Source organism: Haliotis rufescens, unplaced genomic scaffold (genome assembly GCF_023055435.1).
Source record: "Haliotis rufescens isolate VD_foot unplaced genomic scaffold, xgHalRufe1.0.p SCAF_1, whole genome shotgun sequence".
Classification (NCBI taxonomy): Eukaryota; Metazoa; Mollusca; class Gastropoda; order Lepetellida; family Haliotidae; genus Haliotis; species Haliotis rufescens.
Genome location: NW_025963779.1, coordinates 6600090 through 6626883, shown reverse-complemented (window position 1 = coordinate 6626883; position 26794 = coordinate 6600090). Strand labels below are relative to the sequence as shown.

The following is a 26794-nucleotide window of genomic DNA, read 5'->3' as shown; positions in this document are numbered from 1 at the left end:
TGACAGGCCACGCGTAACCAATAATCGACAAGAAAACTAGATTCGAACAACACACCTACGAAATCGATTCCAGCCAGCAACAGTGACTGCAAGAAGCATCCCTGGCCTTCGACGAATATCTTCACAAAGCGTACGTCGTCGCCTCAGATGTGCAGGGATTGTCGCCAGAAGACCCGCCAGACGTCCCATTTTGACAGGAAGCCACCGTCAAGCACGTCTACAGTGGTGCAGACAGCGTCTATGCTGGACGGCCATGCCGTGGGGACAAGTTCTATTCACTGACGAGTTTCGTTTTCGCCTCAGCCACAGCGATGGACGGATTCGAGTGTACCGACGTCGAGGTGAACGTTACGTCAATCATTGTGTCATGGAAGAAGATCGGTTCGGGGGCGGCAGCGTTATGGTATGGGGTGGGATTACAGCAAGACAGAGGACCCGTTTGATAGTGGTAGAGGGGAATCTCAATGGACAGCGCTACCGCGACGAGATCATTGGCCCTGTTGTTTCACCGTTTTTGCGTCGTCATGGCCCAGGCATTACCTTTCAACATGACAACGCCCGGCCTTATATTGCTCGACCTGTTTAGGATTCTCTGCAACAAAACAACGTGAATGTCATCCCCTGGCCGGCTCGCTCCCCTGATCTCTCACCATTCGAGCACATGTTGGATGAGATGGATCGGCGCCTTCGACGTCAACCACGTTTTCCACAGACACTCCAGATACTTCGAAACATTCTCCAGCAGATATGGACAGATATCCCACAGGACGTTGTGCGACGCCTGGTCCATTCCATGAGACGAAGATTTGTTGCTTGCATCGCAACCAGAGGTGGACACACACGCCATTGATTTGTAAATCGACATTTTGGCATGTTCATGTTTTTTCTTTTTAAATCACGCATTATCTTAAGTCAGTGTGGCAAATTAAACCATTTGAACACTTACAGGAGTCTTTGTTCTTTTGCAAACCGAAATTGTTTCAGATTTGGTAAAAAAACAAAACTTTGCATTAGATCTTATTCAATGTCACAGGAACTTTTGTTGTTCAGTATAGATATTCGTGAGAAAGGCTCATATACTCCCCACTTTCAATTTGTTTGTTAATGAATATCCAGAATGTACATGCATTGTCGTTTGTGATACATATACATCATATATAACATCATGATACAGTGAGGGGGCGGTCGGGTAGCCTAGTGGTTAAAGCATTCGCTCGTCACGCCGAAGACCCGGGTTCGATTCCCGACATGGGTACAATGTGTGAAGCCCATTTCTGGTGTCTCCCGCCGTGATATTGCTGGAATATTGCTAAAAGCGGCGTAAAACCATAACATCGTCTCCACTGTCACTGACATCCAAGCGACTTTCTGACGCACGCCAGTCTTCATCAGGAGGTATAAGGGGGCAGATGTAGGCAAGGCTATTTTGAGAGAAGGTTCATGATGGATATCCCAAACGTATATGCATTGTCGTTTGTGATCATATGTAACACCATGTTACAGTGTACGTTTACATACATGGGCGTCGTATATAACATATATCATAAGATAAATAATACAAAAACGAAAGTAAACTTGCATGTTCTTTTTTATTTTAAACAGGCATACCCCTCGTATGCATTACATGGAATAATAGTAGCAATAGTTGATGCCAAAGTTAGTACCATCCCCGATTTGGAATGGAGTAGATCCAACTCTGGCATTCTGGTTGTTGGTGTCTTCGTCATCCCACATCTTCGTCTCCACTGTCACCGACATCCCAGCGACGCTCTGACACTCGCCTGTCTTCATCAGGAGGTAAAAGGAGGCAGATGTAGGCAAGGCTATCTCTTGAGCTGGAGCAGCATCCTCTCGGCAACAATAAAACAACTTGGTGTCTTTGTTGAACTCACCATCGGGGAGGGTGCTCTGGTCTGTGACATGATTCATGTTGTAGTTGTTCTCATCATCCCAAAGAAGGGAACCTTCCTGGAAACCCCCTGGGCAGACGCCGTTCTTCCTCAAGATGCAGTAGGTACCGGCAGGCCAACTCACAGTTCTGGCAGTGGTGCCCTCCATGATGCAGTAAGTATTCAAATATCCGTCTTTCTTCTTAATGCCGCTCATATTGGTGGTGTTCCAGGTATTTCCGTTGTAATAATCTTCAGTGTCTTGATAGAATGATCCATTCTTCCACTCACTACCAGGACAGCCACCAACGGGTTGAGGAAGAGCAAAGGATCCTTCAGGCCAAGTTGTAGAAATTTGTATTGTAGTAGGGGCTTCAGTGTTTGAAGTAGGGGTTTCTGTCGTGTGTCCACAGTCTCGGGCATAGGAGACAGCCAGAACAGCGGCCAGCATGAGAAGGACGTTCATGGTAGTGAGGAGGTCGTGACGGTGTGAGATAAAACCCTGACTAGGAGACTCAGTGAGAGTTGAGTGATGTTGAAAGACGACTTAACGCTTAAATACCTCTCAACTATATGGACATCAATAGGTTTAAGGTTCGTTCGACCAATCACAGCTTTCATGGCTCGAGGCCGCCACCCTAATTGTTGATCCGAAGATAACATCCACAAGTACGTATATTCAATGATGTTATCTTAACTTCTGCCTCTAAGCGTAATTCAATCTGTCCTACAGTGACTGACATACTTCAAGTTGCAGAAACATGGATATGGTCTTTATACGTCTTTTAACTCAGTTTTGCTAATGATCAGTAAATCCAAATGTACACAAAACTCAACACAGTAAGGGAGCAACCATTTAATTTTCTTGAAGGGGAAGGTTTTGTTTGTTTGTTTGCACTCAGCAATATTCCAGCTGTATGACGGCGGTCTGTAAATAATCGAGTCTGGACCAAACCATTCTGTTATTGACATCATGACCATGATCCATGCAATTGGGATACGATGACATGCATCAACCAAGTCGACAAGCTTACAACTTACGACAAGCATAGTCGCCTTTTACGGCAAGCATGGGTTGCTGAAGAACTCTTCTACCCCGGATCTTTACGTGGAGGGGAAGTGGTTGGCTAACATAGACAGGGGGTCAATTAATACGCTTTTGCCTACTGTGATAGGCATTTCGGCATTTCGCAAACTTGGGATTTCTCGATAATGCCCTTATTTACATTACATATAAATATATATTATATAGTTTGATTTAGTTCCATCATAAACTAACGAAGAACAAAGACTGACAACAATCACCGTGATCTGATTCCTTGTTTGACGCATCAGTGACGGACATGCAGTCTGGTGTAATGCCCTATTTTGACGATAGGGCAGGATGCACTCACCGTTTCGTAGTAACATTGCATGCACGTGCATAGCACTCTTGCTGCGTTCCTTAGTAATACAAACACACCTGACTGAATGTCACTTGAAATCGTTGATGGAGACTTTTTTCATTTCACATCGTTGTAGGCTAAATACATACACACAGTTGATACAGATTTCTGTGTGTCACGTCAATTTAATACAAAATATGTGACAATTATGTCAATGTGTCAAAAACGCAAAGGATTTAAAAAGACGTGATTGTGAGTTTAACCCCGCTTTGAACAGGATTTCAGTCATGCCACTGTGTGTCGGTTTAGCGTGATCTGATGTGGGAGGAAATCACAAATTGGTGCAGGTCTTACATTTTTACATCATCATAGAAACCCACGGATACCAATCGAGGCAATCCGGCCAAGTGTGTCACTTAAACAACTGTACCATAACCTTATTGCACGGCAAATACATATAACGTAACACATCAGAGGTCTTGTCAGAGCTACCTTAGAGATACATTGATTACTTCAATACTGGGGATTATGAGTGATGTTTAAAATAATGTTTGATAGCTGGTTGAGCTTGTGTACTTATCGTTAACAAACGGAAAAAACACCTACGATGATTACCTTCACTTGTCTCTTGAATGGTTCACAAGATACGCTCAAAGAGTTTCAGCATGGAGGTTGAGGGCTTGTAAAAAAGCACGAGCACTATTTAGCTCCCACTAAAAAACTGATTAATGCGTCACAATGTTATAAAAAATAAATTGAAATATTAAATATAACAGATGTCTTCAATATACCACCATGAGATAAAATGGCGTTTGTGTATTAATGCCCTTAATTTACGAGGAAGCTGGTATGTGTGTCATTATAAAACTTATTATGTGAATTAGATAGAAATCATTATTATACATTTGGCCTTTCGGTACTAAAGTGATCCAGTCATCTGAGGCGCCACATCAGAACTAAAATGAACTGGGGTACACTTATCACATTCGTTTACGTTATATAGTTAGATTTGACTTTGGGTGTGCATGACTTGAGCAAGGAGTTGAGAATAAACACAATTTGGTATCTCTGGTATCCCAAAGGTTTGAAGATTGTTTCTAGGAAAACTGGCAACCAAACTCAAAAGTTGTTCATGTTTGTTTACATTGTAATGTACATTTTCAACATATTTGTGCACCATTAACATGAAGAATGTATGGACATCACTAGTCCTACGTCGGAGATGATACTGTGATCTCAGGTTGTGCAATGACAACGTTGACAATTTAACGTCCACAGAAACAACATTTGGTGTTTATGGCAACGTTGGCAACAGACGAATGCAGTCAGAGACCATCCTCGGAGTGGCAGGCCACGCGTAACCAATAATCGACAAGACAACTAGATTCGAACAACACACCTACGAAATCGATTCCAGTCAGCAACAGTGACTGCAAGAAGCATCCCTGGCCTTCGACGAATATCTTCACAAACCGTACGTCGTCGCCTCAGATGTGCAGGGATTGTCGCCAGAAGACCCGCCAGACGTCCCATTTTGACAGGAAGCCACCGTCAAGCACGTCTTCAGTGGTGAAGACAGCGTGGACGGCCATGCAGTGGGGACAAGTTTCGTTTTCGCCTCAGCCACAGCGATGGACGGATTCTAGTGTACCGACGTCGAGGTGAACGTTACGTCAATCATTGTGTCATGGAAGAAGATCGGTTCGGGGGCGGCAGCGTTATGGTATGGGGTGGGATTACAGCAAGACAGAGGACCCGTTTGATAGTGGTAGAGGGGAATCTCAATGGACAGCGCTACCGCGACGAGATCATTGGCCCTGTTGTTTCACCGTTTTTGCGTCGTCATGGCCCAGGCATTACCTTTCAACATGACAACGCCCGGCCTCATATTGCTCGACCTGTTTAGGATTCTCTGCAACAAAACAACGTGAATGTCATCCCCTGGCCGGCTCGCTCCCCCGATCTCTCACCAATCGAGCACATGTTGGATGAGATGGATCGGCGCCTTCGACGTCAACCACTTGTTCGTCAGACACTCCAGGAACTTCGAAACATTCTCCAGCAGATATGGACAGATATCCCACAGGACATTGTGCGATGCCTGGTCCATTCCATGAGACGAAGATGTGTTGCTTGCATCGCAACCAGAGGTGGACACACACGCCATTGATTTGTAAATCGACATTTTGGCATGTTCATGTTTTTTTTATGAAATCACGCATTATCTTAAGTCAGTATGGCAAATTAAACCATTTGAATACTTACAGGAGTCTTTGTTCTTTTGCAAACCGAAATTGTTTCAGATTTGGTAAAAAACAACAACTTTGCATTAGATCTTATTCAATGTCACAGGAACTTTTGTTGTTCAGTATAGATATTCGTGAGAAAGGCTCATATACTCCCCACTTTCAATTTGTTTGTTAATGAATATCCAGAATGTACATGCATTGTCGTTTGTGATACATATACATCATATATAACATCATGATACAGTGAGGGGGCGGTCGGGTAGCCCAGTGGTCAAAGCATTCGCTCGTCACGCCGAAGACCCGGGTTCGATTCCCGACATGGGTACAATGTGTGAAGCCCATTTCTGGTGTCCCCCGCCGTGATATTGCTGGAATATTGCTAAAAGCGGCGTAAAACCATACTCACTCACTTACTCACTCACTCATGATACAGTGCATGTACAGCTCGTTCACATACATAGACGTGATATATAACATATATCATAGGATAAATATTACACAGACGAAAGTAATCTTGCATGTTCTTTTTTATTCTGAATAGGCATACCCCTCATATGCATTACATTGAATAGTAGCAGCAATAGTTGATGCCTAAGTTGGTAAGATCCCAAATTTGGAACGGAGTTGATCCAACTCCAAGGCTTTTGGCTACATTCTTGAACAATTTACAGTGTTGTAGGAAAGTAGTAGCAGTAGTTGAGATGAATGTTGGCAGGACTTCCAGTTTGAATGGGAGTGGATCCTTCTCTGTGGTTGTTGGTGTCTTCATCATCCCATAACATCGTCTCCACTGTCACCGACATCCCAGCGACTTTCTGACGCACGCCAGTCTTCATCAGGAGGTAGAAGGGGGCAGATGTAGGCAAGGCTATCTTGAGAGAAGGTTCATGATGGATATCCCAAACGTATATGCATTGTCGTTTGTGATCATCGTTTGTGATCGTATGTAACACCGTGTTACAGTGTACGTTTACATACATGGGCGTCGTAAAAAAATATATCATAAGATAAATAATACAAAAAACGAAAGTAAACTTGCATGTTCTTTTTTATTTTAAACAGGCATACCCCTCGTATGCATTACATGGAATAATAGTAGCAATAGTTGATGCCAAAGTTGGTACCATCCCCGATTTGGAATGGAGTAGATCCAACTCTGGCATTCTGGTTGTTGGTGTCTTCATCATCCCACATCTTCGTCTCCACTGTCACCGACATCCCAGCGACGCTCTGACACACGCCTGTCTTCATCAGGAGGTAGAAGGAGGCAGATGTAGGCAAGGCTATCTCTTGAGCTGGAGCAGCATCCTCTCGGCAACAATAAAACAACTTGGTGTCTTTGTTGAACTCACCATCGGGGAGGGTGCTCTGGTCTGTGACATGATTCATGTTGTAGTTGTTCTCATCATCCCAAAGAAGGGAACCTTCCTGGAAACCCCCTGGGCAGACGCCGTTCTTCCTCAAGATGCAGTAGGTACCGGCAGGCCAACTCACAGTTCTGGCAGTGGTGCCCTCCATGATGCAGTAAGTATTCAAATAACCGTCTTTCTTCTTAATGCCGCTCATGTTTGTGGTGTTCCAGGTATTTCCGTTGTAATAATCTTCAGTGTCTTGATAGAATGATCCATCCTTCCACTCACTACCAGGACAGCCACCAACGGGTTGAGGAAGAGCAAAGGATCCTTCAGGCCATGTTGTAGAAATTTGTATTGTAGTAGGGGCTTCAGTGTTTGAAGTAGGGGTTTCTGTCGTGTGTCCACAGTCTCGGGCATAGGAGACAGTCAGAACAGCGGCCAGCATGAGAAGGACGTTCATGGTAGTGAGGAGGTCGTGACGGTGTGAGATAAAACCCTGACTAGTAAACTCAGTGAGAGTGGAGTGATGTTGAAAGACGACTTAACGCTTAAATACCTCTCAACTACATGGACATCAATAGGTTTAAGGTTCGTTCGACCAATCACAGCTTTCATGGCTCGAGGCCGCCACCCTAATTGTTGATCCGAAGATAACATGCATATGTATGCATATTCAATGATGTTATCTTAACTTCTGCCTCTAAGCGTAATTCAATCTGTCCTACAGTGACTGACATACTTCAAGTTGCAGAAACATGCATATGGTCTTTATACGTCTTTTAACTCGGTTGTGCTAATGATCAGTAAATCCAAATGTACACAAAACTCAACACAGAAAGGGAGCAACCATTTAATTTTCTTGAAGGGGAAGGTTTTGTTTGTTTGTTTGCACTCAGCAATATTCCAGCTGTATGACGGCGGTCTGTAAATAATCGAGTCTGGACCAAACCATTCTGTTATTGACATCATGACCATGATCCATGCCAATGGGATACGATGACATGCATCAACCAAGTCGACAAGCTTACAACTTACGACAAGCATAGTCGCCTTTTACGGCAAGCATGGGTTGCTGAAGAACTCTTCTACCCCGGATCTTTACGTGGAGGGGAAGTGGTTGGCTAACATAGACAGGTGCTCAATTAATACGCTTTTGCCTACTGTGATAGGCATTTCGGCATTTCGCAAACTTGGGATTTCTCGATAATGCCCTTATTTACATTACATATAAATATATATTATATAGTTTGATTTAGTTCCATCATAAACTAACGAAGAACAAAGACTGACAACAATCACCGTGATCTGATTCCTTGTTTGACGCATCAGTGACGGACATGCTGTCCGGTGCAATGCCCTATTTTGACGATAGGGCAGGATGCACTCACTGTTTTGTAGTAACATTGCATGCACGTGCATAGCACTCTTGCTGCGTTCCTTAGTAATACAAACACACCTGACTGAATGTCACTTGAAATCGTTGATGGAGACTTTTTTCATTTCACATCGTTGTAGGCTAAATACATACACACAGTTGATACAGATTTCTGTGTGTCACGTCAATTTAATACAAAATATGTGACAATTATGTCAATGTGTCAAAAAACGCAAAGGATTTAAAAAGGCATGCCACTGTGTGTCAGTTTAGCGTGATCTGATGTGGGAGGAAATCACAAATTGGTGCAGGTCTTAGATGTTTACAACATCATAGAAACCCACGGATACCAATCGAGGCAATCCGGCCAAGTGTGTCACTTAAACAACTGTACCATATCCTTATTGCACGGCAAATACATATAACGTAACACATCAGAGGTCTTTTCAGAGCTACCTTAGATATACATTGATTACTTCAATACTGGGGATTATGAGTGACATCCAAACCATGTGTTGAGACAGTCATGTGTATCAGGCGGTAGTGTTAAACTGTCCAGTGACACGCAATGGGAGGTTTATCTCGTTAGTGTGTGTTGAACCATGGGTGTGAATGGGAGGTCTTCCCATAAAGTGGACCTTTGGGATTTCTGTAAATCCTTTGATGTGCAATGTTTTTTTGTTTTATTGTTATAAGGGATTAAATGTCTAGGTGGGCAGATATTCTGAACTCAAAATAATGTTTGATAGCTGGTTGAGCTTGTGTACTTATCGTTAACAAACGGAAAAAACACCTACGATGATTACCTTCACTTGTCTCTTGAATGGTTCACAAGATACGCTCAAAGAGTTTCAGCATGGAGTTTGAGGGCTTGTAAGTAAGCACGAGCACTATTTAGCTCCCACTAAAAAACTGATTAATGCTTCACAATGTTGTAAAAAATAAATTGAAATATTAACTATAACAGATGTCTTCAATATACCACCATGAGATAAAATGGTGTTTGTGTATTAATGCCCTTAATTTACGAGGAAGCTGGTATGTGTGTCATTATAAAATTTATTATGTGAATTAGATAGAAATCATTATTATACATTTGGCCTTTCGGTACTAAAGTGATCCAGTCATCTGAGGCGCCACATCAGAACTAAAATGAACTGGGGTACACTTATCACATTCGTTTACGTTATATAGTTAGATTTGACTTTGGGTGTGCATGACTTGAGCAAGTAGTTGAGAATAAACACAATTTGGTATCTCTGGTAACCCAAAGGTTTGAAGATTGTTTCTAGGAAAACTGGCAACCAAACTCAAAAGTTGTTCATGTTTGTTTACATTGTAATGTACATTTTCAACATATTTGTGCACCATTAACATGAATAATGTATGGACATCACTACTCCTACGTCGGAGATGATACTGTGATGTCAGGTTGTGCAATGACAACGTTCATGCAACAACACCATTGCTTTCCTCTGTAACCTCAATGTAGACGTAGATGAGCATTATATGTAATCATATGTGATTTGTATAACGAATTTTGAAAATGTTATGTTTCCATAAGATTTACCAATCGCTATCAACAACTACAAGTAGCTGCTTGAAAATGTACCCATGTACATTAAATGTTATATCTACTATGCCTTGTAAAACAAACTGTACCACTCACCCGACGTGGAAATATATACTGTCGTGCGGGTTTATTGCCGATCAGTTCTAAACTATAACTAAAAATACCCGGAAATATCAGCGTAGAAAATGATTTTGAGCACACACGTGAAGGTGCTATGAGGGTTACGAGCTCATTTGATACATGGTAACTGACCTAAGTAACACATAGAAGTCCGTGAAAAGAGAATAAGAATAATACATGTATGTCATCAACGTTACGGTTGTAGTCCTGTACAGTTGTATGTTTGTTCAACATTTGCATATGGTTCTCCCAATGTAAGGTATGCACTTGCGAGACTCCGTTTGGCAATTATTATGTATCGACCGATCTCATCTGCGTTTTAAAATAAATATCCTCGGGCAATACTTATCTTAGTATTTAATTAGTTTTGGCAACAGGCAATCTATGTATTCGAATGATATAATAAACACCCCGTCATACCCTGAGGATGAATATTGATTGACAGTAATTTCCAAGTTTCATTATGCTGTAAACACGCACCTGCTGATTGCGTCATATTGACATCACTGTAGTGTATATATGTCTACATTTCTCTATCGTCATCACTAACCTTTCAGTGAGTCTCACAGCCTGGTTCTAAGCTCACGCCGTCATAACAACCATGAACGTCCTTCTCCTGCTGGCCGCTGTTCTGGCTGTCTCCTATGCCCGAGACTGTGGACACACGACAGAAACCCCTACTTCAAACACTGAAGCCCCGACTACAATACAAATTTCTACAACATGGCCTGAAGGATCCTTTGCTCTTCCTCAACCCGTTGGTGGCTGTCCTGGTAGTGAGTGGAAGGATGGATCATTCTATCAAGACACTGAAGATTATTACAACGGAAATACCTGGAACACCTCAAACATGAGCGGCATTAAGAAGAAAGACGGTTATTTGAATACTTACTGCATCATGGAGGGCACCGCTGCCAGAACTGTGAGTTGGCCTGCCGGTACCTACTGCATCTTGAGGAAGAACGGCGTCTGCCCAGGGGGTTTCCAGGAAGGTTCCCTTCTTTGGGATGATGAGAACAACTACAACATGAACCATGTCTCAGACCAGAGCACCCTCCCCGATGGTGAGTTCAACAAAGACACCAAGCTGTTTTATTGTTGCCGAGAGGATGCTGCTCCAGCTCAAGAGATAGCCTTGCCAACATCTGCCCCCTTCTACCTCCTGATGAAGACAGGCGTGTGTCAGAGCGTCGCTGGGATGTCGGTGACAGTGGAGACGAAGATGTGGGATGATGAAGACACCAACAACCAGAATGCCAGAGTTGGATCTACTCCATTCCAAATCGGGGATGGTACCAACTTTGGCATCAACTATTGCTACTACTATTCAATGTAATGCATACGAGGGGTATGCCTGTTTAAAATAAAAAAGAACATGCAAGTTTACTTTCGTTTTTGTATTATTTATCTTTTGATATATGTTATACACGACGCACATGTATGTAAACGTACACTGTAACATGGTGTTACATATGATCACAAACGACAATTTATATAAGTTTGGGATATCCATCATGAACCTTCTTTCAAGGATATCAATATCGGTATCCATGGGCACAGTGATGACATAAGGTAAGAAAGTCCCGCGCTCCTGGTACCATCTGTGTAAATGTCATGGTTGTGATATAGGTGTCATATACATGTACTCAGTATTGTTATATGATGTGTGAAATAGATATGACGTCCAGGTGTGTTAACCTTTCAGTCTTTGAATATGTCACTAACATATCCGGCTTAATGTAAGGCATTCATCTCTACGATGTATTTGGTCAAATGATGGCGAAAACTTAAAGGTAAACATAGTCCTGCTACATCAGTCGAGGTGGGGGATTAGAAGCCAGTATCTGGGAGACAGTTTGTAACAGTTGTCGGGGATGGGTAACACTTGACGGTGCAACGTGGTAAGATTAGGATGCTGACCTGACTAACCAAGGGAGTGTCATCGTTTGAAATGCGTACCAACCACTTGCTCACATGGTGCCGAACCCTTACATTATTGCCAGTATTGACACACATTCAATATGGCTGACTTCGGGATACAAACCAAGTAATTAGATTCTAGTATCAGGAAAACATACAGTGCCATGGACAAACATCACTCCACAATGCAAGCAGTACAAATCATACATCAGTGCTGAATGCAATGGTACATACAGCAATTGACAATGCATTGCGTACTGTTTGTTTGTTTGTTGTATAACGGCGCACTCAGCACTATTCCAGCTATACGACGGCGGTCTGTTAATAAACGAGTCTGGACCAGGCAGTCCAGTGATTTACATCATGAGCAACGATCTACAGAATTGGGATACGATGGTATGCATCCATTAGATCAGCGAGCCTGACCACCCGATCCCGTTAGTCACCTCTTACGACAAGCATAGTAGCCTTTTACGGCAATCATGGGTTGCTGAAGACCTATTCCACCCCGGATCTTAACGGGCAACAATGCAGTACATTCATACAGCAATGCAATGAGTACATACACCAAATCACAATGCCACGAGTTTCCAATGCACAATGTAATGATCACATATATAATACAAAATGTAATGGGTACTGACAACAACCGACAAGGCAAAGTGAATTCATACTGACAACTGACTTGCAGTAGTACAACATTGAACAAGGCGACATGTATGTGGTCCGCCACACAACGGGAAGACAGGTTTCTCCTGATAGCAGCTAGACGTCATCACTTTGTGACTGCCACCACACCCAGACACGACCTGTATTAACGTTTCTACTCAGTGCGTCATCGAATCCGTTTCCAGTCACGGAGGGCATGCATTCGCATTCCACTGACCCCACATTACAGGAAGGCACGCTTGGATTGGGCTGAAGATCAAGTCAATTGGAGAGACCAGGACAGGACTGGGCTCCAGTACTTTTCACAGATTAATCGAGACTGTCTAGACTTCACAGGTCGTCGTGCCCGAGTGTGGCTTAGACAAGGAGGTAACATTTCAGGATTCGAAATGACCGCTATGGAAGGGGCTCAAGCATGATTTGGGATGACATTCTGGATGTGTAGGTGAGACCGTATGCAATTGGACCGGATTTTTTCCTCATGGACGATAACTAATGCATGTGGCATGAGCTGCATGTCGCCCTTTCCTGACGCCCTATCCTTCCGGCAACTATACAGGAACTTGTCAATGCTCTTCCTGAAGAATGGAATAGATCTTCCCTTGGCAACCGTTCAGACACTTATGTGGAGCATGAGACGAGGCTGGCATGCTGTGAACGCAACACGTGGATCACATACACGCTATTGAGAGTTATTTATTAGGACAATGAATTTGTTTTCGTGATTTTTCAGCTATTGTCAGATGTACTTTCATTTTGAAGGGTAATCTGACTGATTATTGGTCACATGTTGTTTGTTGGCATTGTATGAGAAATGTCAACGGTTTTTTGTTCATTAAACATGTCTTCACGCAATATTGTCTTTGGCTATTTCAACAGATGCACACAATTTGACGTATTACCTTTTAAAGTGTAGAGCCTTAGCAGACTTTAAGAAGTTATGTAAGCTGATCCCTCAGGTATTAATATCATTCAAGTGTTTCTTAAAATAATGTTTCATTTGAACAAACAGATACTTTACAAGTAATTAGTTACAATATTGATCTTTTTGGTTTTTCTCAGATTTTGTTATACCTAGAAATTGTTCATGGTTTAAAATAGTGTATGGTGTATCATGCACACAGAAGCATGCCATGGAGTAGGTATATTTACAAAAGTAGAGGATACTCTGAAATAAGATACAATTTTCAAAAATATAAGAGATATTAGTTTCTAGAAATAGCTGTATGACAATAATGAACGAATGGGGAACACACTACAACTGGTAGTGAAGTATGACAGTTGATGTGATGGCCACCAACGATCTTGAAGGACAACAGGAGTAAGATGGGGAATTTCAAACCTGACGTTTTTGGATCAGTAGTGCGTTATACCGCCATGGTTCATTCACTCGACGAGGCAAACTGCTTATGAGTCTCCTAATGGCGATTTGAGGGAGTCTGTCATACTCCTCTTACAACGTCTTGCCAAGTTCAGCCAACGTGGTCGGCGGCATATGACGTTGACGCACACGTGTCCCTATCGTGTCCCAGATGTGTTCAATGAAGGAAAGGTCTTGGCTCATTGCTGGTCATTGCATTCTATGGATGTTGTACTGCTGGAGGTGACGTTCAAGTCGACGTTGTCAGACACGACTACGTGCAAAGTGAATCCTGACTCATCTAAAAACCATGATACGTGACCAGCTACGATTACCCAAGTTTTGTTTGCACCATTGACGTCTGTTAGCAATATACGATTTGTAAGGGACGGCACAAGATGAGCTTGGAGATGAGTTGCATGTAGACGATTTCTAATCGTCTGCCCCGTACTCCAGAAGTCTGGAAATATGAAAGTTGCAAAGATTGATTCGTCGTGTGAGCTCGTCTTCGTAGAGCCTCATTTCGAATCAATCGACCCTGTACTCTTGTCCTTGATCTGGAACGCCTTGAACGGGATCGATCTTCAACATTTTGGTTTTATTGGCACGTGTTCTATGGTCTGCCACAGACTGTGAAACACTGAACGTATTGGCCACTGAACACTGACTTCTGCCTGTTTCGCGTTGCCGACGCAGTATCACTAGTTCACACAAAAACAATGAATGAAATCGCGAAAATCACAATAAGATTGACAGAAATAATGGTCAGAGGATTTAGTCAACCCTCCTTGGAAGTGTCAGAATCAGAAATGACAAATAGTATATGATCCCCTTCAAACATCTTCTGGTCATGAACCGTTTTATCAACAGCTTTAATCCTGTGTGAATATCGCAGTGCTGTTATAACAGAAAAAAATGTAACAAACAATGGGTTTTAATTTACTTTCGAGTCGAGGAGATCGCTTTCGCTTTACGTAGAAACGTCGAGGCAGTTCCTTCTATTTGAAACAGGTAAAAGGCTTGCAAAAAATCATAGGAACTAGCGATACACCCGTATATGAATTGTAGTCGTGCACAAAAATATTACATCACATGGACTGATAAGAAGCTGATTATTGATTACTCCCGTGAAGGTGCTCATTCATCACAAGCGTAAAAAAAATTAATCATTAGTCCTGATAACTGACTGCAGCAAAGATAACATTACTCTTTCGATTTGGTATTTTCTTCTGCAATTACTTCGGGAAGGTTTGGCGACCTATTTTTAGTGATACTCGAACATTAATCTCAACATGTGAAAGGTCGCTTTTTATGTCGCCCTGTGTAAAAAGATGTTCTTTATCTGACTAATCAGGTTATTTCACATTTCAACAGTCTGCACTTTGCAGTGCGTCCAACTACTTCATATTCTCAAAAGCTGGATTATCGCCTTAATCATTCCATAACACTGAGGTCAAGTCAGTGACCGATTTGTAGGAAGTTTGAAGACTTTTGACATCCCTGCCCTAAAACATCGTTAATCGAAAATCCCTGAAAGCTGATTTGAGGAAATCACTTACGAAATAGCAATCTCTACCATAGATCGCCGTTATGGATTCTTTAGTTGACATTTAAGAATTGTTAGTAGATGAAACTTCATAATCGTTATTTATAATATACCATTCGGATGAATGAAACCACTTAAACTCAAGTGATTTTATGGTGCGTTATCGTAGCAAGGGGCCCCCTTCACATGTATAAGAAATGATTTTCTCAATCTATTCTGAGAACTTATTTTCAGCTCACCTTAACATCGTCGATGTGTGTCCGTCCGTTCGTCAGCATGTCAGTCCATCAGTCTAGCACTGAAGTGTCAAATCTACGTAACATTTGATCAGTATTATATTTTGCTTAACATGTTCTCCATGTCCGAAGTAAACTTTTCATTTTGAAAGCCCGTTTTAGTGAAATATACAGCCTTCGCGCCAAACTCTTCAATCATTGGACACATTGTTATCAATGTTGTGTAACATAAAACATGTTCTCATGACTTTTATTACAAATAAGGTATTTGTAAACAGTTGAATATACAATTTATGTACCACACATTTAATGCATTTGCCAAAGTTGACTTACACTTAAGCAACCCTATTTATCCCAATAAAATGGTTATTCTGACATATTGGTCACTAGTCACTAGTCATGAAGTTATAAATGTAGCATAAAACGTCTTATATATATGGGATATATAGGATATCCAACTAACTAGGAACAGGGAACTTTCCAGAAAAGTTGAATTAGATTTGCTTGACTTTTGTGACATTTCACCATAATTCGAAAAAGACACCATAGAAAATAAATATCTGTGGGAATGAGGCACGTTATTCCCCGTTAAGTAAACAACAAGTCAAACATATCATGTCGGACATTTTAATTAAACGAAAACAGAAGACAGAAACACAAACCTTCATTGCCACACTAACCAAATCGCCCCAAAATCAAATGTGTCTATATATTCATCTAAAGTGAATAATTGACCACTTTCTGTTATAAAGTGGATAATGGAAGTTAATTCTAATATTAGCAAAGGCAATCTCCTGACTGGAGCTCTAAGGACGTCTTCGTCCCACAACGAATAAACATCAACTTCCACATGTTACCCCGTTCAACGTAGTGGTCCGTTACATCAGCATGACACGCACGAGATTTACCACAAAAAGGAACATGCGCAACGGGTGTGTTTGGGCGAGCACTTCCATATTAATCGAGTGTATTTGGACGAGCTATACCAACCCAACCAAGAACAACTGTTTCCTTCTGTTCATACCCCCCTCCTTGACAGATTCCTGGCAACACAATAAATACAAAATCATCACAATACTAACACTTCTAGCTTTTGCAATGAATTGAAATAAAACTGTACCATACTTACAAAATGATTGAAATTATTACAATCCATTAGTCCTTGAATATCCATGAATGCTCTTATCACATTTTACAATGTCACAGTTCAAGAGTCACAGTTCACAACACATTTCAGTTTCACAAAGTCACTGTTCACGACGTCAGTTGATGAAGTCATATTATCCAAAGTCACAATATCCAAAGTCACAATATCCAAAGTCACAATATCCGAAGTCACAATCCCGGATCACAGTTCACAGTTGACCACTCCAGTGGACAAATCTTGTTTGCTGCTCTAGTAATCACTGATTGTCCGATCCGTACATCCACCACACGCACATGTCCATCTCTTCCTGGGTATGTCTTGACAATTCTACCAAGTGGCCACTGTCCCCGTGGAGTGTCAGGAGATATCACCAGCACAACATCATCGATACACAGGTCTCTGCTTGGAGTTCGCCATTTCCGTCTTGGGTTCAGGCCTGGGAGCCATTCCTTCATCCAACGCTTCCAAAAGTGTCTCATTAGTTCCTGAATACGTCTCCAGCGTTTTTTGGGGTGATAATCGGTTGTGTCTACGGATTCCGGAGCAAACATTCCTCCAATCTGGCCATGCAGGAAGTGATTCGGAGTCAGAGGAATCTCATCTTGGGGATGAGTCGACTGATATGTCAGAGGGCGCGAGTTGATCAGCGCTTCAGCTCCGGTGAATCCCGTTTCCAATTCCTCATCTGTGACGTCACCATTCCCCAGGATAGCGAAGATAGCACGCTTAGCCGATTTTATCATCGTCTCGAATACGCCTCCAAAATGCGGCGAGTATGGAGGGTTGAAGTGCCATTTCACTCCTCGATTGGCCATGGAACGCCGAACAGCATCTTGATCCAGCATGTGAAGAAGTTCCTTGAGTTCTTTGACGGCACCAACGAAGTTTGTTCCATTGTCAGATATGACATCTTGTGGTAGACCTCTTCGATTTACCATTCGGTAAAACGCATTTAGGAATGCGCTGGTGTCCAAGCTGTATGCCATCTCTAGGTGAACAGCTCTTGTAGTCAAACAGGTGAATAGACACAAATAACGTTTCTGACGTGATTTTCCTCTGCCTTGGACTGTTATGAAAGGTCCAGCATAGTCAACAGCAGCCTTGCTGAATGCACGGAAGGATGTTCGAAGTCTCATTTTTGGTAACGGAGCCATCATTGGATAGGCAGGTTTTGCTTTGTCCCTATGACATCGAGCACATTCTTTTTCCCATTCACGTATTGCTTCTCGTGCTGAGATAATCCAGTATTTTGATGACACTGCAGCCAGTGTTTGGTTTGTGCCCAGAACATGTTTACCATCTTCGTGATACTGTTTTATGATGAGCTTTGTCACCCAACTTCTACGAGGTAGAATTATGGGAAATCGCGCTCCAAGTGGCAAACATTCAGCATTGCCTAAGCGTCCACTCAATCTCATGACCCCATTTTCATCTAGATGTGGCTGAAGTGTAAGGAGTTTGGAACTGGAAGCCAACATCTTACCTGACAACAAAGTTGCATATTCAATTGAAAATGCTTCCGCCTGTGCATCGGCAATGATTCTGTACTCAGAATCTGCTATTTCCTCTACCGTAAGTTCACCTTTCATTTTGTAATCATCTGACATGGAACAGTTATGCAAGAATCTGAAAATCCAAGCATTCACACGTGTCAATTTTCTCCAGCTGGAGAATCTGGAAGGGTCAAGTCTCCACGTCTCAAGGTCAGGTTTCTGTATTGAAACTAGAGCAACCTGCTTATTGCTCGTTCTTCTTTCATCATCATTGATCATGTCAAGGGAAAATGCTTTATCAGATGGCCATTCAGTTTCATCTCTGAGCAAAAACGTAGGACCAGACCACCATAACTCATTGTGTATGAGTTGTGAAACAGACAGACCTCTTGTTAAGTGATCAGCAGGATTTTCTGCAGATGGTACGTGTCGCCATTGAGATGGATTTGTAGTGCTGTGTATTTCTCCAACTCTGTTGGCAACAAACGGTTTGAAAGTACGACTATTGTTTCTTATCCAACACAAGACATTCCTACTATCTGACCAGAAGGTAACCATTTCAATCTCAATCTGAAGAACTTTGACCACTTCAGAGACAAGTCTGAGGCCAAGTACAGCTGCCGTCAGTTCAAGGCGTGGTATGCTACAGGCTTTCAACGGAGCTACACGACTCTTTGCAGCAACGATCCTGCTGGACTTCTCTCCGTCCATGTAAGTATAGACGGCGTAAACAACGGTGCCAAATGCATCCTGAGAGGCATCAACAAAGGTATGAATCGAGACTGAACAAACCTCAGCATCAAGGCGCAAACATCTGGGTACCTGAACACCTTGTACTTCTTTCCATTGTACTAACCATTTTTCTATTTTCTGTTGCAGGTTCTGAGGCAGTTCATCATCCCAATCGTGTCCTGTTAACCACATTTCTTGTAACAGAATCTTTGCAGTGATTATAAATGGTCCTATGAATCCAAGAGGGTCAAATAGTCTTGCAATTTGCCTGAGAAAACCTCTTTTAGTGGTTTCTTCTTCAGGAAATGTACCAACTTTGAATGTGAACATATCTTTTTCAGCCACCCACATTAACCCAAGTGCTTTCACTGATGGTAAATGGCCTTTACAAAGATCAATTTCAGAAGCCCTATCTCCTTCAGGAATGTTATCAAGGACATTCAGGGAATTGGACAACCATTTCCGAGCATGCATTGAAGCACTGGACCATAATCGAGTTAATTGGTTGTACAGTTCTATACCTTCATCCACATTCTCTACCGAGTCCATACTGTCATCCATGTATGTGGATTTTATGACAGTTTCTGCAGCCATAGGCAGATCTACCAGATGTGCCTTAGCATGTTCCTGGGTAACATACTGAGCCAAGAAAGGAGAAGAGGTGTTACCGAATACAAGACGACTGAACTCGTATACCTCAGGAGGCATATCTGTATTCATAGATCTCCAGAGAAATCTGTGGTAAGGTCTATCTTCCGGTGATATTTTGATCTGCAAGAACATCTCTGCTATATCACAAATGAGAGCTACTGGTTTTCTCCTGAACCGTATCAGCACATCAAAGAGCTCACTATGAAGCTTCGGACCTGGACTGATTACATCATTCAATGATGTGTCCTGATACTTTGCCGAAGCATCAAAAACAATACGGACCTTTGTTGTGGTCTTATCTGGGCGCAATATCGGAAAATGAGGAAGATACCACACATCTTCCCTCGATTCCTCATGATCTACTTTATGGATATAACCTTTTTCAAGATACTGCAAGATGATATTGTCATAGGCTAGTGCCGTGTCCTGGTCTTTGGATAACTTCTTTTCAGTGCTAAGCAGCCTACGAAATGCCATGGCATAGTCATTTGGTAATGATGGAACGTTCTTCCAAGGAATACCAATCTGATATTGGCCATTCATATACACTAGTGTCTCCTGTGCTTTGTGAAGAGCTTGCTCGTCATCTGGTATAAGGCGTTTGAAAGGAGTCTTCAACTCTTCAATTTCCCAAAATGACTTCACCAATGAGCACAATTCACTGTCTTTGCTGTATGTGTGGTATGTATATGTACAGTGTGTTTGGGATGTTGCCTGACTGCTTACATTGCCTATGCATGTCCACCCAAGAGGCGTTCTCCTTGCAATAGGATCACCTACATCTCCACAAACCTCTTCGAATGACTGATGTAATTGCACATGATCAATACCTATCAGGAGATCGATAATTGGACGTCGCCCAATATGTGGAAAGCTTATGTTCTTCAAGTGACTCCATCTGTGCCTACATTTTTGCCAATCAATCACTTGCAAGTCGCCCGTGACCCTAGTAGTAGTCAGTGCTGTCATTTCCATATCCACCCTACCATCTTCACTCTCAATTCCAAATACCACTGGCTTGGTCTCAAATGTCTCTTTCTTACCGTTCAAGACACTCACAGATATTTTCTCTATTGACCCCTGCATCCCTAATTCTGAAGCTACATCAGCATTTATGTATGACCTGGTACTTGCATCATCCAATAATGCGTTAACACGGATCCTTTTAGTTCCATTCTTCAGCACTACTGGGACTGTCCGAAGTGCTGTGAACGGATGGTCAAATTCCAATGGCATAGTTGCATGTGCTCTTTCAGAAAAGCCCTGGTCATGACCTTTTGTTTGAGAACCTACCTGAGTATCCTCCTTTTCCACAACTAAACTATTTTCTGCAAAATCCAGATTGCCTTGTGCAATGTCAATTCTGGGTATGTTCTCATGTAAGAGTCTATTGTGGGTTTTCATACACCCATTGATCCCACAGCGATATGCATATCTACATTGTGAGCCACGATGATTACCACCAAGACAGCGAAAGCATACTTTCATTTTCTTAGCAGTGTTCCATCTCTCAGAAACATTCATATTCTTGAACACATTGCATTTCCATAACACATGCTGTTCACCACAAACCTTGCATAAGACCTCCCTCTTTGACTTTCTATTCAGCTCACTGACAAATGAGCATGACTCTTTTCTTTTGAACTCTAGTCTTTTGCTTTTATCAGAAACACCATGTATTGTTTCCGCAGCTATCGTTTGGTATTCAGCTTCCTGAAGTACCCATTCTCTTAGAGTCTCGACAGACTCTTGCCTATCTCTGTCATGAAGCCATCTTTGGTATTGTGCGATCATTGACTCGGTCATTTTCTTTTGTAAAGTGGCATACAATAACCCATTACCAAGCTCTTCTATTCTATCTGCTTCTTTCAGACTAACGACTGCAATGTCCAAGACATCAGCAAATCTTTGAACATCTCTAGCATTCCCTTGGCGAATAGGCTTCAAATTAGTCACTTCTTCTAACTGTAACGCTACTTGACGCCTCCTACCACCATACTTCCTTTCTAGGCGCTCTAATGCAATGTCATAAGCTATAGCACTATGCCCCAAAGCTTGTACTGTTTTCAAAGCCTCACCAGAAAGATATTGCCTTAGCTGCAATAGCTTGTATTCAGCAGTTGCTGGTGCTTGGTCTATGCATGTCAGAAATGCAGCTTTCCAACTTTCATAGCATTTAACATCACCAGAAAATACTGGGATAGAAACACGCTTGAGTTGTTTCCATAGATCAGTGCCTATTGCATAACTCTGTGACTCTTTATAAGCACGTGTGTGTTCATGTGGTATGCTATGAACATCATGCCCAATGTCTTTCTGAATACATGGCTCACTTCCCGCAGCCTGTTCAGGTCTAGACAATCTATTGCGTCCCCTACTTGACACGGAAGTCACATCTGATCTATTATCTAAATGAAATTGTGCCTGTTCAACTACAGCATTAGTTTCATCCTCAAGATGACTAATCTCTCGTTCAGTTTTAGCGACATTTTCACCTTGCTGATTCTTTGCAAAAGCCAGAGTGAGTTGTGTCATTACATCGATTGCTTTCACCAGACTTTCATTTACTTTATCTATACCATCTCGTATGTCTATTCGAGATGGTTGGTCAGAAGATTCTAATAAGCTGTACAGCTTGTTTTTGGTTTTTGTAAAGGTTGATTTAACATTTGCTTTTTGCTGTTTTAGTTTCAAAATATTCTCCAGTTTTAACAGAGACGCTTCTGTTTCTTGGGCCAGAGACTCATTGCTCTTTACAGAGCCTCCCTCCTGCAGATACGACATAATTAATTTGACTTACCTTTTGAAACCACGCTCTGCTACCATATGGGAATGAGGCACGTTATTCCCCGTTAAGTAAACAACAAGTCAAACATATCATGTCGGACATTTTAATTAAACGAAAACAGAAGACAGAAACACAAACCTTCATTGCCACACTAACCAAATCGCCCCAAAATCAAATGTGTCTATATATTCATCTAAAGTGAATAATTGACCACTTTCTGTTATAAAGTGGATAATGGAAGTTAATTCTAATATTAGCAAAGGCAATCTCCTGACTGGAGCTCTAAGGACGTCTTCGTCCCACAACGAATAAACATCAACTTCCACATGTTACCCCGTTCAACGTAGTGGTCCGTTACATCAGCATGACACGCACGAGATTTACCACAAAAAGGAACATGCGCAACGGGTGTGTTTGGGCGAGCACTTCCATATTAATCGAGTGTATTTGGACGAGCTATACCAACCCAACCAAGAACAACTGTTTCCTTCTGTTCAATCTGTATTACGTAATTTATCAAACCTTTTAGGTTGTGAAAATACAAATTATAAGGTTGGAAAAACTTTTATATGTCATTAGGTGTCATCATTTCATCAAGTGGCAATTAAAAACAAATTAATGATAGTAATAGTGAATAACTATTCTATCAAACCTACGGTAAAGACTACATGCAAACACATGAAGTTCCTTCGACTTTGTGTGCAACATTCACAGACATATTCCCGCAGCCTATCTGTTCGAATGTACAAAAGGTATTTCTTGCCTGTGATCGATGCAATGCCATGTTATCAATCTGTTGTATTGAACCCATTGTTACCAGTTACCATTTATTCATTGTACTCAAGTGTATTCAATCTTTTCTCCATGGCTGTCTATTCTTGAATTGCAGGTTCTCCTTTCCTCCGCAGTTGCCCGGGGAAATGTGAATTGCCTCTCTCCACCCTTTGATTCCCCTATTGTTCCCTTGCCAATCCTCTGATAACTAATAATTACATCTTGCTGATTAGTAAATGAGTGAAATACATGAAACGCGTTTCATGTGCATGTTGTCAACTCAGCTATTACATGTAGGGCAGCTAGTATAATCTCTAATTGACATGTTACTCAACTACATGTATGTTATTAATTTTAAGACCTTTTAAACGTTTCATAACCTAAATCAATTATCACTGTGATTAAACGCCCATACTGTTAAAATAAAGCGATTAAACCCTTCTCATACCAAATATAAATCTCTGCATAAAGCAGAGTCGATTGTACGATCCCGACTATATCATGAGCATGTGTTTATGAATCACTATCGATTAGTAATGACACCAGGTGTTTGTGGAAAGGTGAGCGTATCCTGCCCCACCGGTGGCACACGTCAAAAACACATGTAAAGGCAAGTCAATTGTTTACCTGAGAAAACACGGGAACATATGGTACAGGTCAAAATAGGGAATTGCACTGACATCGTTTTTGTCAAATTTGGAAATGTCCTCCACATGTCCACCATAAAACTGTTTTGAAAGCTTTACTGAGGCCTTGAATGTTGTAACCTTGATTAAACAACTTCTGACCAAGAGTCGTATGACGCTCGATTGAAATACTCGATTGTATCTCAAAAGTTGTGAAAGACGGGAGCTGCTAGAGTATTGCTCGACATGAAGGGAAAGTTGACTATTGGAAAGTTGAAGTCATCCCTCTCGTCATACAGTCTTGTGGAGAGTGTTTTTTCACTCTGATTTTTTATGCTTAGATCTAAATATGAAACAGATGAGGCGGTCTCACTGGTCTCATTTATTTCTAGCTCAGGTGGGCAAATCAGTAGGAGGGAATTGGCCATTTGACTGTTATTGCACGGAAACTACCTTGTTTTGACATTGCCAATCCTAACAGAAATTCCGAATCATAAAGAACAGATCCGCAAGAAGGGAAGCACAATTGGTCCCTATGGGGGTGCCTTCTTGCGTAAATGTCCTACCGCGCAGACCCTTCTCCCTTGCCATTTTCATAATGAACATTTTATGTAAAATAAGCAACACATACGACACTTGAATTAAATGCATAGTGGGACCCTGTTCTTCACATTCATTTTGTAGACAGTTTACAAGAAGGGTTTTGTGATCATTTGAGATATTTTGATTGTCAAAAACCCCTTTCTATTTTCATAAGAAATCTTTGCAAAAAGCAGTCCTTTGTACGACTCCGACTATATCATGAGCATGTGTTCATAAATCACTATCAAATAGCGAGGATACAATTTGTTCGCTAAAATGTAAGTGTATTCTGCCCCACCAGTGGCACCCGTCACAAACCCATGCAAAGGAAAGTCAATTCACCTAAAAATACACGGGAACATATGGTACAATGCAAAACAGCAAATTACATCGCACATAATTTTTGTCAATGATTCATCGAATTTACATGTCTACCGTTAAACGTTTTGAAAGCTTTACTGAGGCCTTGAAAGTTGTAACCTTACTCAAACAACTTGTGAGCAAGAGTCCCATTACGGTCTTTGAAATCTTGTGATTTGTGAAATGTAGACACCGAGGGTCGGAGATGCAGGAACTATTGGAAAGCTGATGTCATCTCTCTTGTCACTGAGTCTTGTTGAGAGTGTTTTTGTCACTCTGAATCTTTAGGCATAGGTCTAGATAATTATGAAATAGACGTGGAGGTGTCATTGGTCGCCCTTTTTCCAGTTCAGTTTGTATATCAGTGGAAGGGTTGTGAAAAAGGATTTGTCATCAAATACACAACTATCTTGAAAAACAACCATATTGTATCTTACAATTGCTTCCTGATATGGATTTGGGGTGTGTTAAAAGATGAAAAAGATATATTCGTGTCAACAAATACAGGCAGCATAAAATGACTTTCATACGAAAGTGTGCCAGTCGTGTATGTTGAATTTGTGAAATTTAATCCAATCATATTTAGCACAGAAAAATGGGCTTGATACGACAAGGGTGGGAACAAGACTTTGATAAAAAGGCTAGTGGACGCACTTGCCTCGGGAAGTGCACTTTTACCTCTCATGTTACACTTTAGGGGCACTGCATGTAATCTAAGTAAACACATATATCTTCTTACAATCGTCTGATTAATAATGAAGCTTACATAACATTCATCATTTTATAATTACTTTCTAATATCTTAGATGCAATGATTGAGTGATGTTACCAAGAATACGCTGCTTATCACAATCCATTATTCTGTTGAAAGATTTCAATTGCCTTTCTTTCTTCAACTCCCAAACTTCCACCCCATATAACAACAGAGGCTTGACCTTAAAGCGGATCTGATTATATGAAGACTGACGAGGCAGTCTTTTTGAAAAACAAGAACTCGCTCTCCAGTTGTCTAATTGCTATCAGAATCTAGCATCACCATCAAAAAGGAACTAAATATTTCGAAGCGACTGGTTTCATGCATTATTACTATTTTGACAGCATAGACAGCAATATATTTGGTCATTCATAAAGATAGCATCACTAAATAACATAACCCTAATACAACTCACTGAATCTTATTATTGGGTATTATGCTTTCTATGCAGAGTAGGGGGCACGGCTGGCCCAGTCATCTAAGGCGCCGCGATTCTCTATGCAGAGTTACGTCCCTTGGGCACGACAGAAACCTATGATCGTGGGTTCGAATCCCGGTTCGCCCCGATTATGTTTCTAGGTTTGTCAGCACCATACCCGTGCTCGTGGGTTTCACCAAAGTGGTAAACGTCTGAGACCTGAGTCACATCGGGCTTTCCTCCCACATTAGGCTGACACGCCGTGATATAACTGGAATACTGTTGAAAGCGGCGTTAAACCCAACTCACTCACACTATGCAGAGTAACTAAATTGGCATATCCCTAATTTTAAATGATATAATATCACTAAATAAATGAGTGTTTTTTTATTTACAGTACGCTTGTTTAAAGTTATAATTTTACAAATCGTTGACCTTTTTCCATGTTCATTGTTTCCATAATATTGTACATGACATCGATTAGATTTGCGTGGGTTACCAATCAATGCATAGCTATCGGCAAGCGACACCTGGGAGCAGATTTACTGAACGATACAGTGTCGGCAGTGTTTTAGATAATCAACAGCAGTTTGTAAAGCTGTGGCTACGTTTCGATATCCTTTTAAAATGTCATCGCGTAGTCCATTTCTGAGACAGATCTTTAATAATCGTTTTTGCCAAACATTGAGGCCTTGCGTAGCTTTCACGGTGGATTAGGATACAGCGAGGACATGATAGCACAAATAGTCAAATCCCTGTGAGCTTATCTTGTCATGACGAATTACGTGCAAT

The 26794-nt window shown here is 41.5% G+C and overlaps 4 protein-coding genes across 4 annotated transcripts; 1 reads left to right on the top strand and 3 right to left on the bottom strand.

Moving 5' to 3' along the window:
• Window positions 1–1620: 1620 nt before the first annotated feature.
• Window positions 1621–2355, bottom strand: LOC124136711. Its single transcript, XM_046502706.2, has one exon. The coding sequence runs from the start codon at window positions 2353–2355 to the stop codon at window positions 1621–1623; it is 735 nt and encodes a 244-aa protein (XP_046358662.2).
• A 4198-nt stretch (window positions 2356–6553) lies between these two features.
• Window positions 6554–7413, bottom strand: LOC124136712. The gene has a single exon (XM_046502707.2). It carries the CDS (start codon window positions 7336–7338, stop codon window positions 6604–6606), a length of 735 nt encoding a protein of 244 aa, XP_046358663.2. The 5' UTR covers window positions 7339–7413; the 3' UTR covers window positions 6554–6603.
• Window positions 7414–10496: 3083 nt separating this feature from the next.
• Window positions 10497–11332, top strand: LOC124136713. The gene has a single exon (XM_046502708.2). It carries the CDS (start codon window positions 10548–10550, stop codon window positions 11280–11282), a length of 735 nt encoding a protein of 244 aa, XP_046358664.2. The 5' UTR covers window positions 10497–10547; the 3' UTR covers window positions 11283–11332.
• Window positions 11333–17012: 5680 nt separating this feature from the next.
• On the bottom strand, window positions 17013–22484 carry LOC125372626. The gene is made up of 3 exons (XM_048383069.1): window positions 22079–22484; window positions 20687–21028; window positions 17013–20287 (listed from the first exon to the last, which is right to left on the bottom strand). The coding sequence occupies exons 1-3, from the start codon at window positions 22482–22484 to the stop codon at window positions 17013–17015; spliced, it is 4023 nt and encodes a 1340-aa protein (XP_048239026.1).
• Window positions 22485–26794: the final 4310 nt, after the last annotated feature.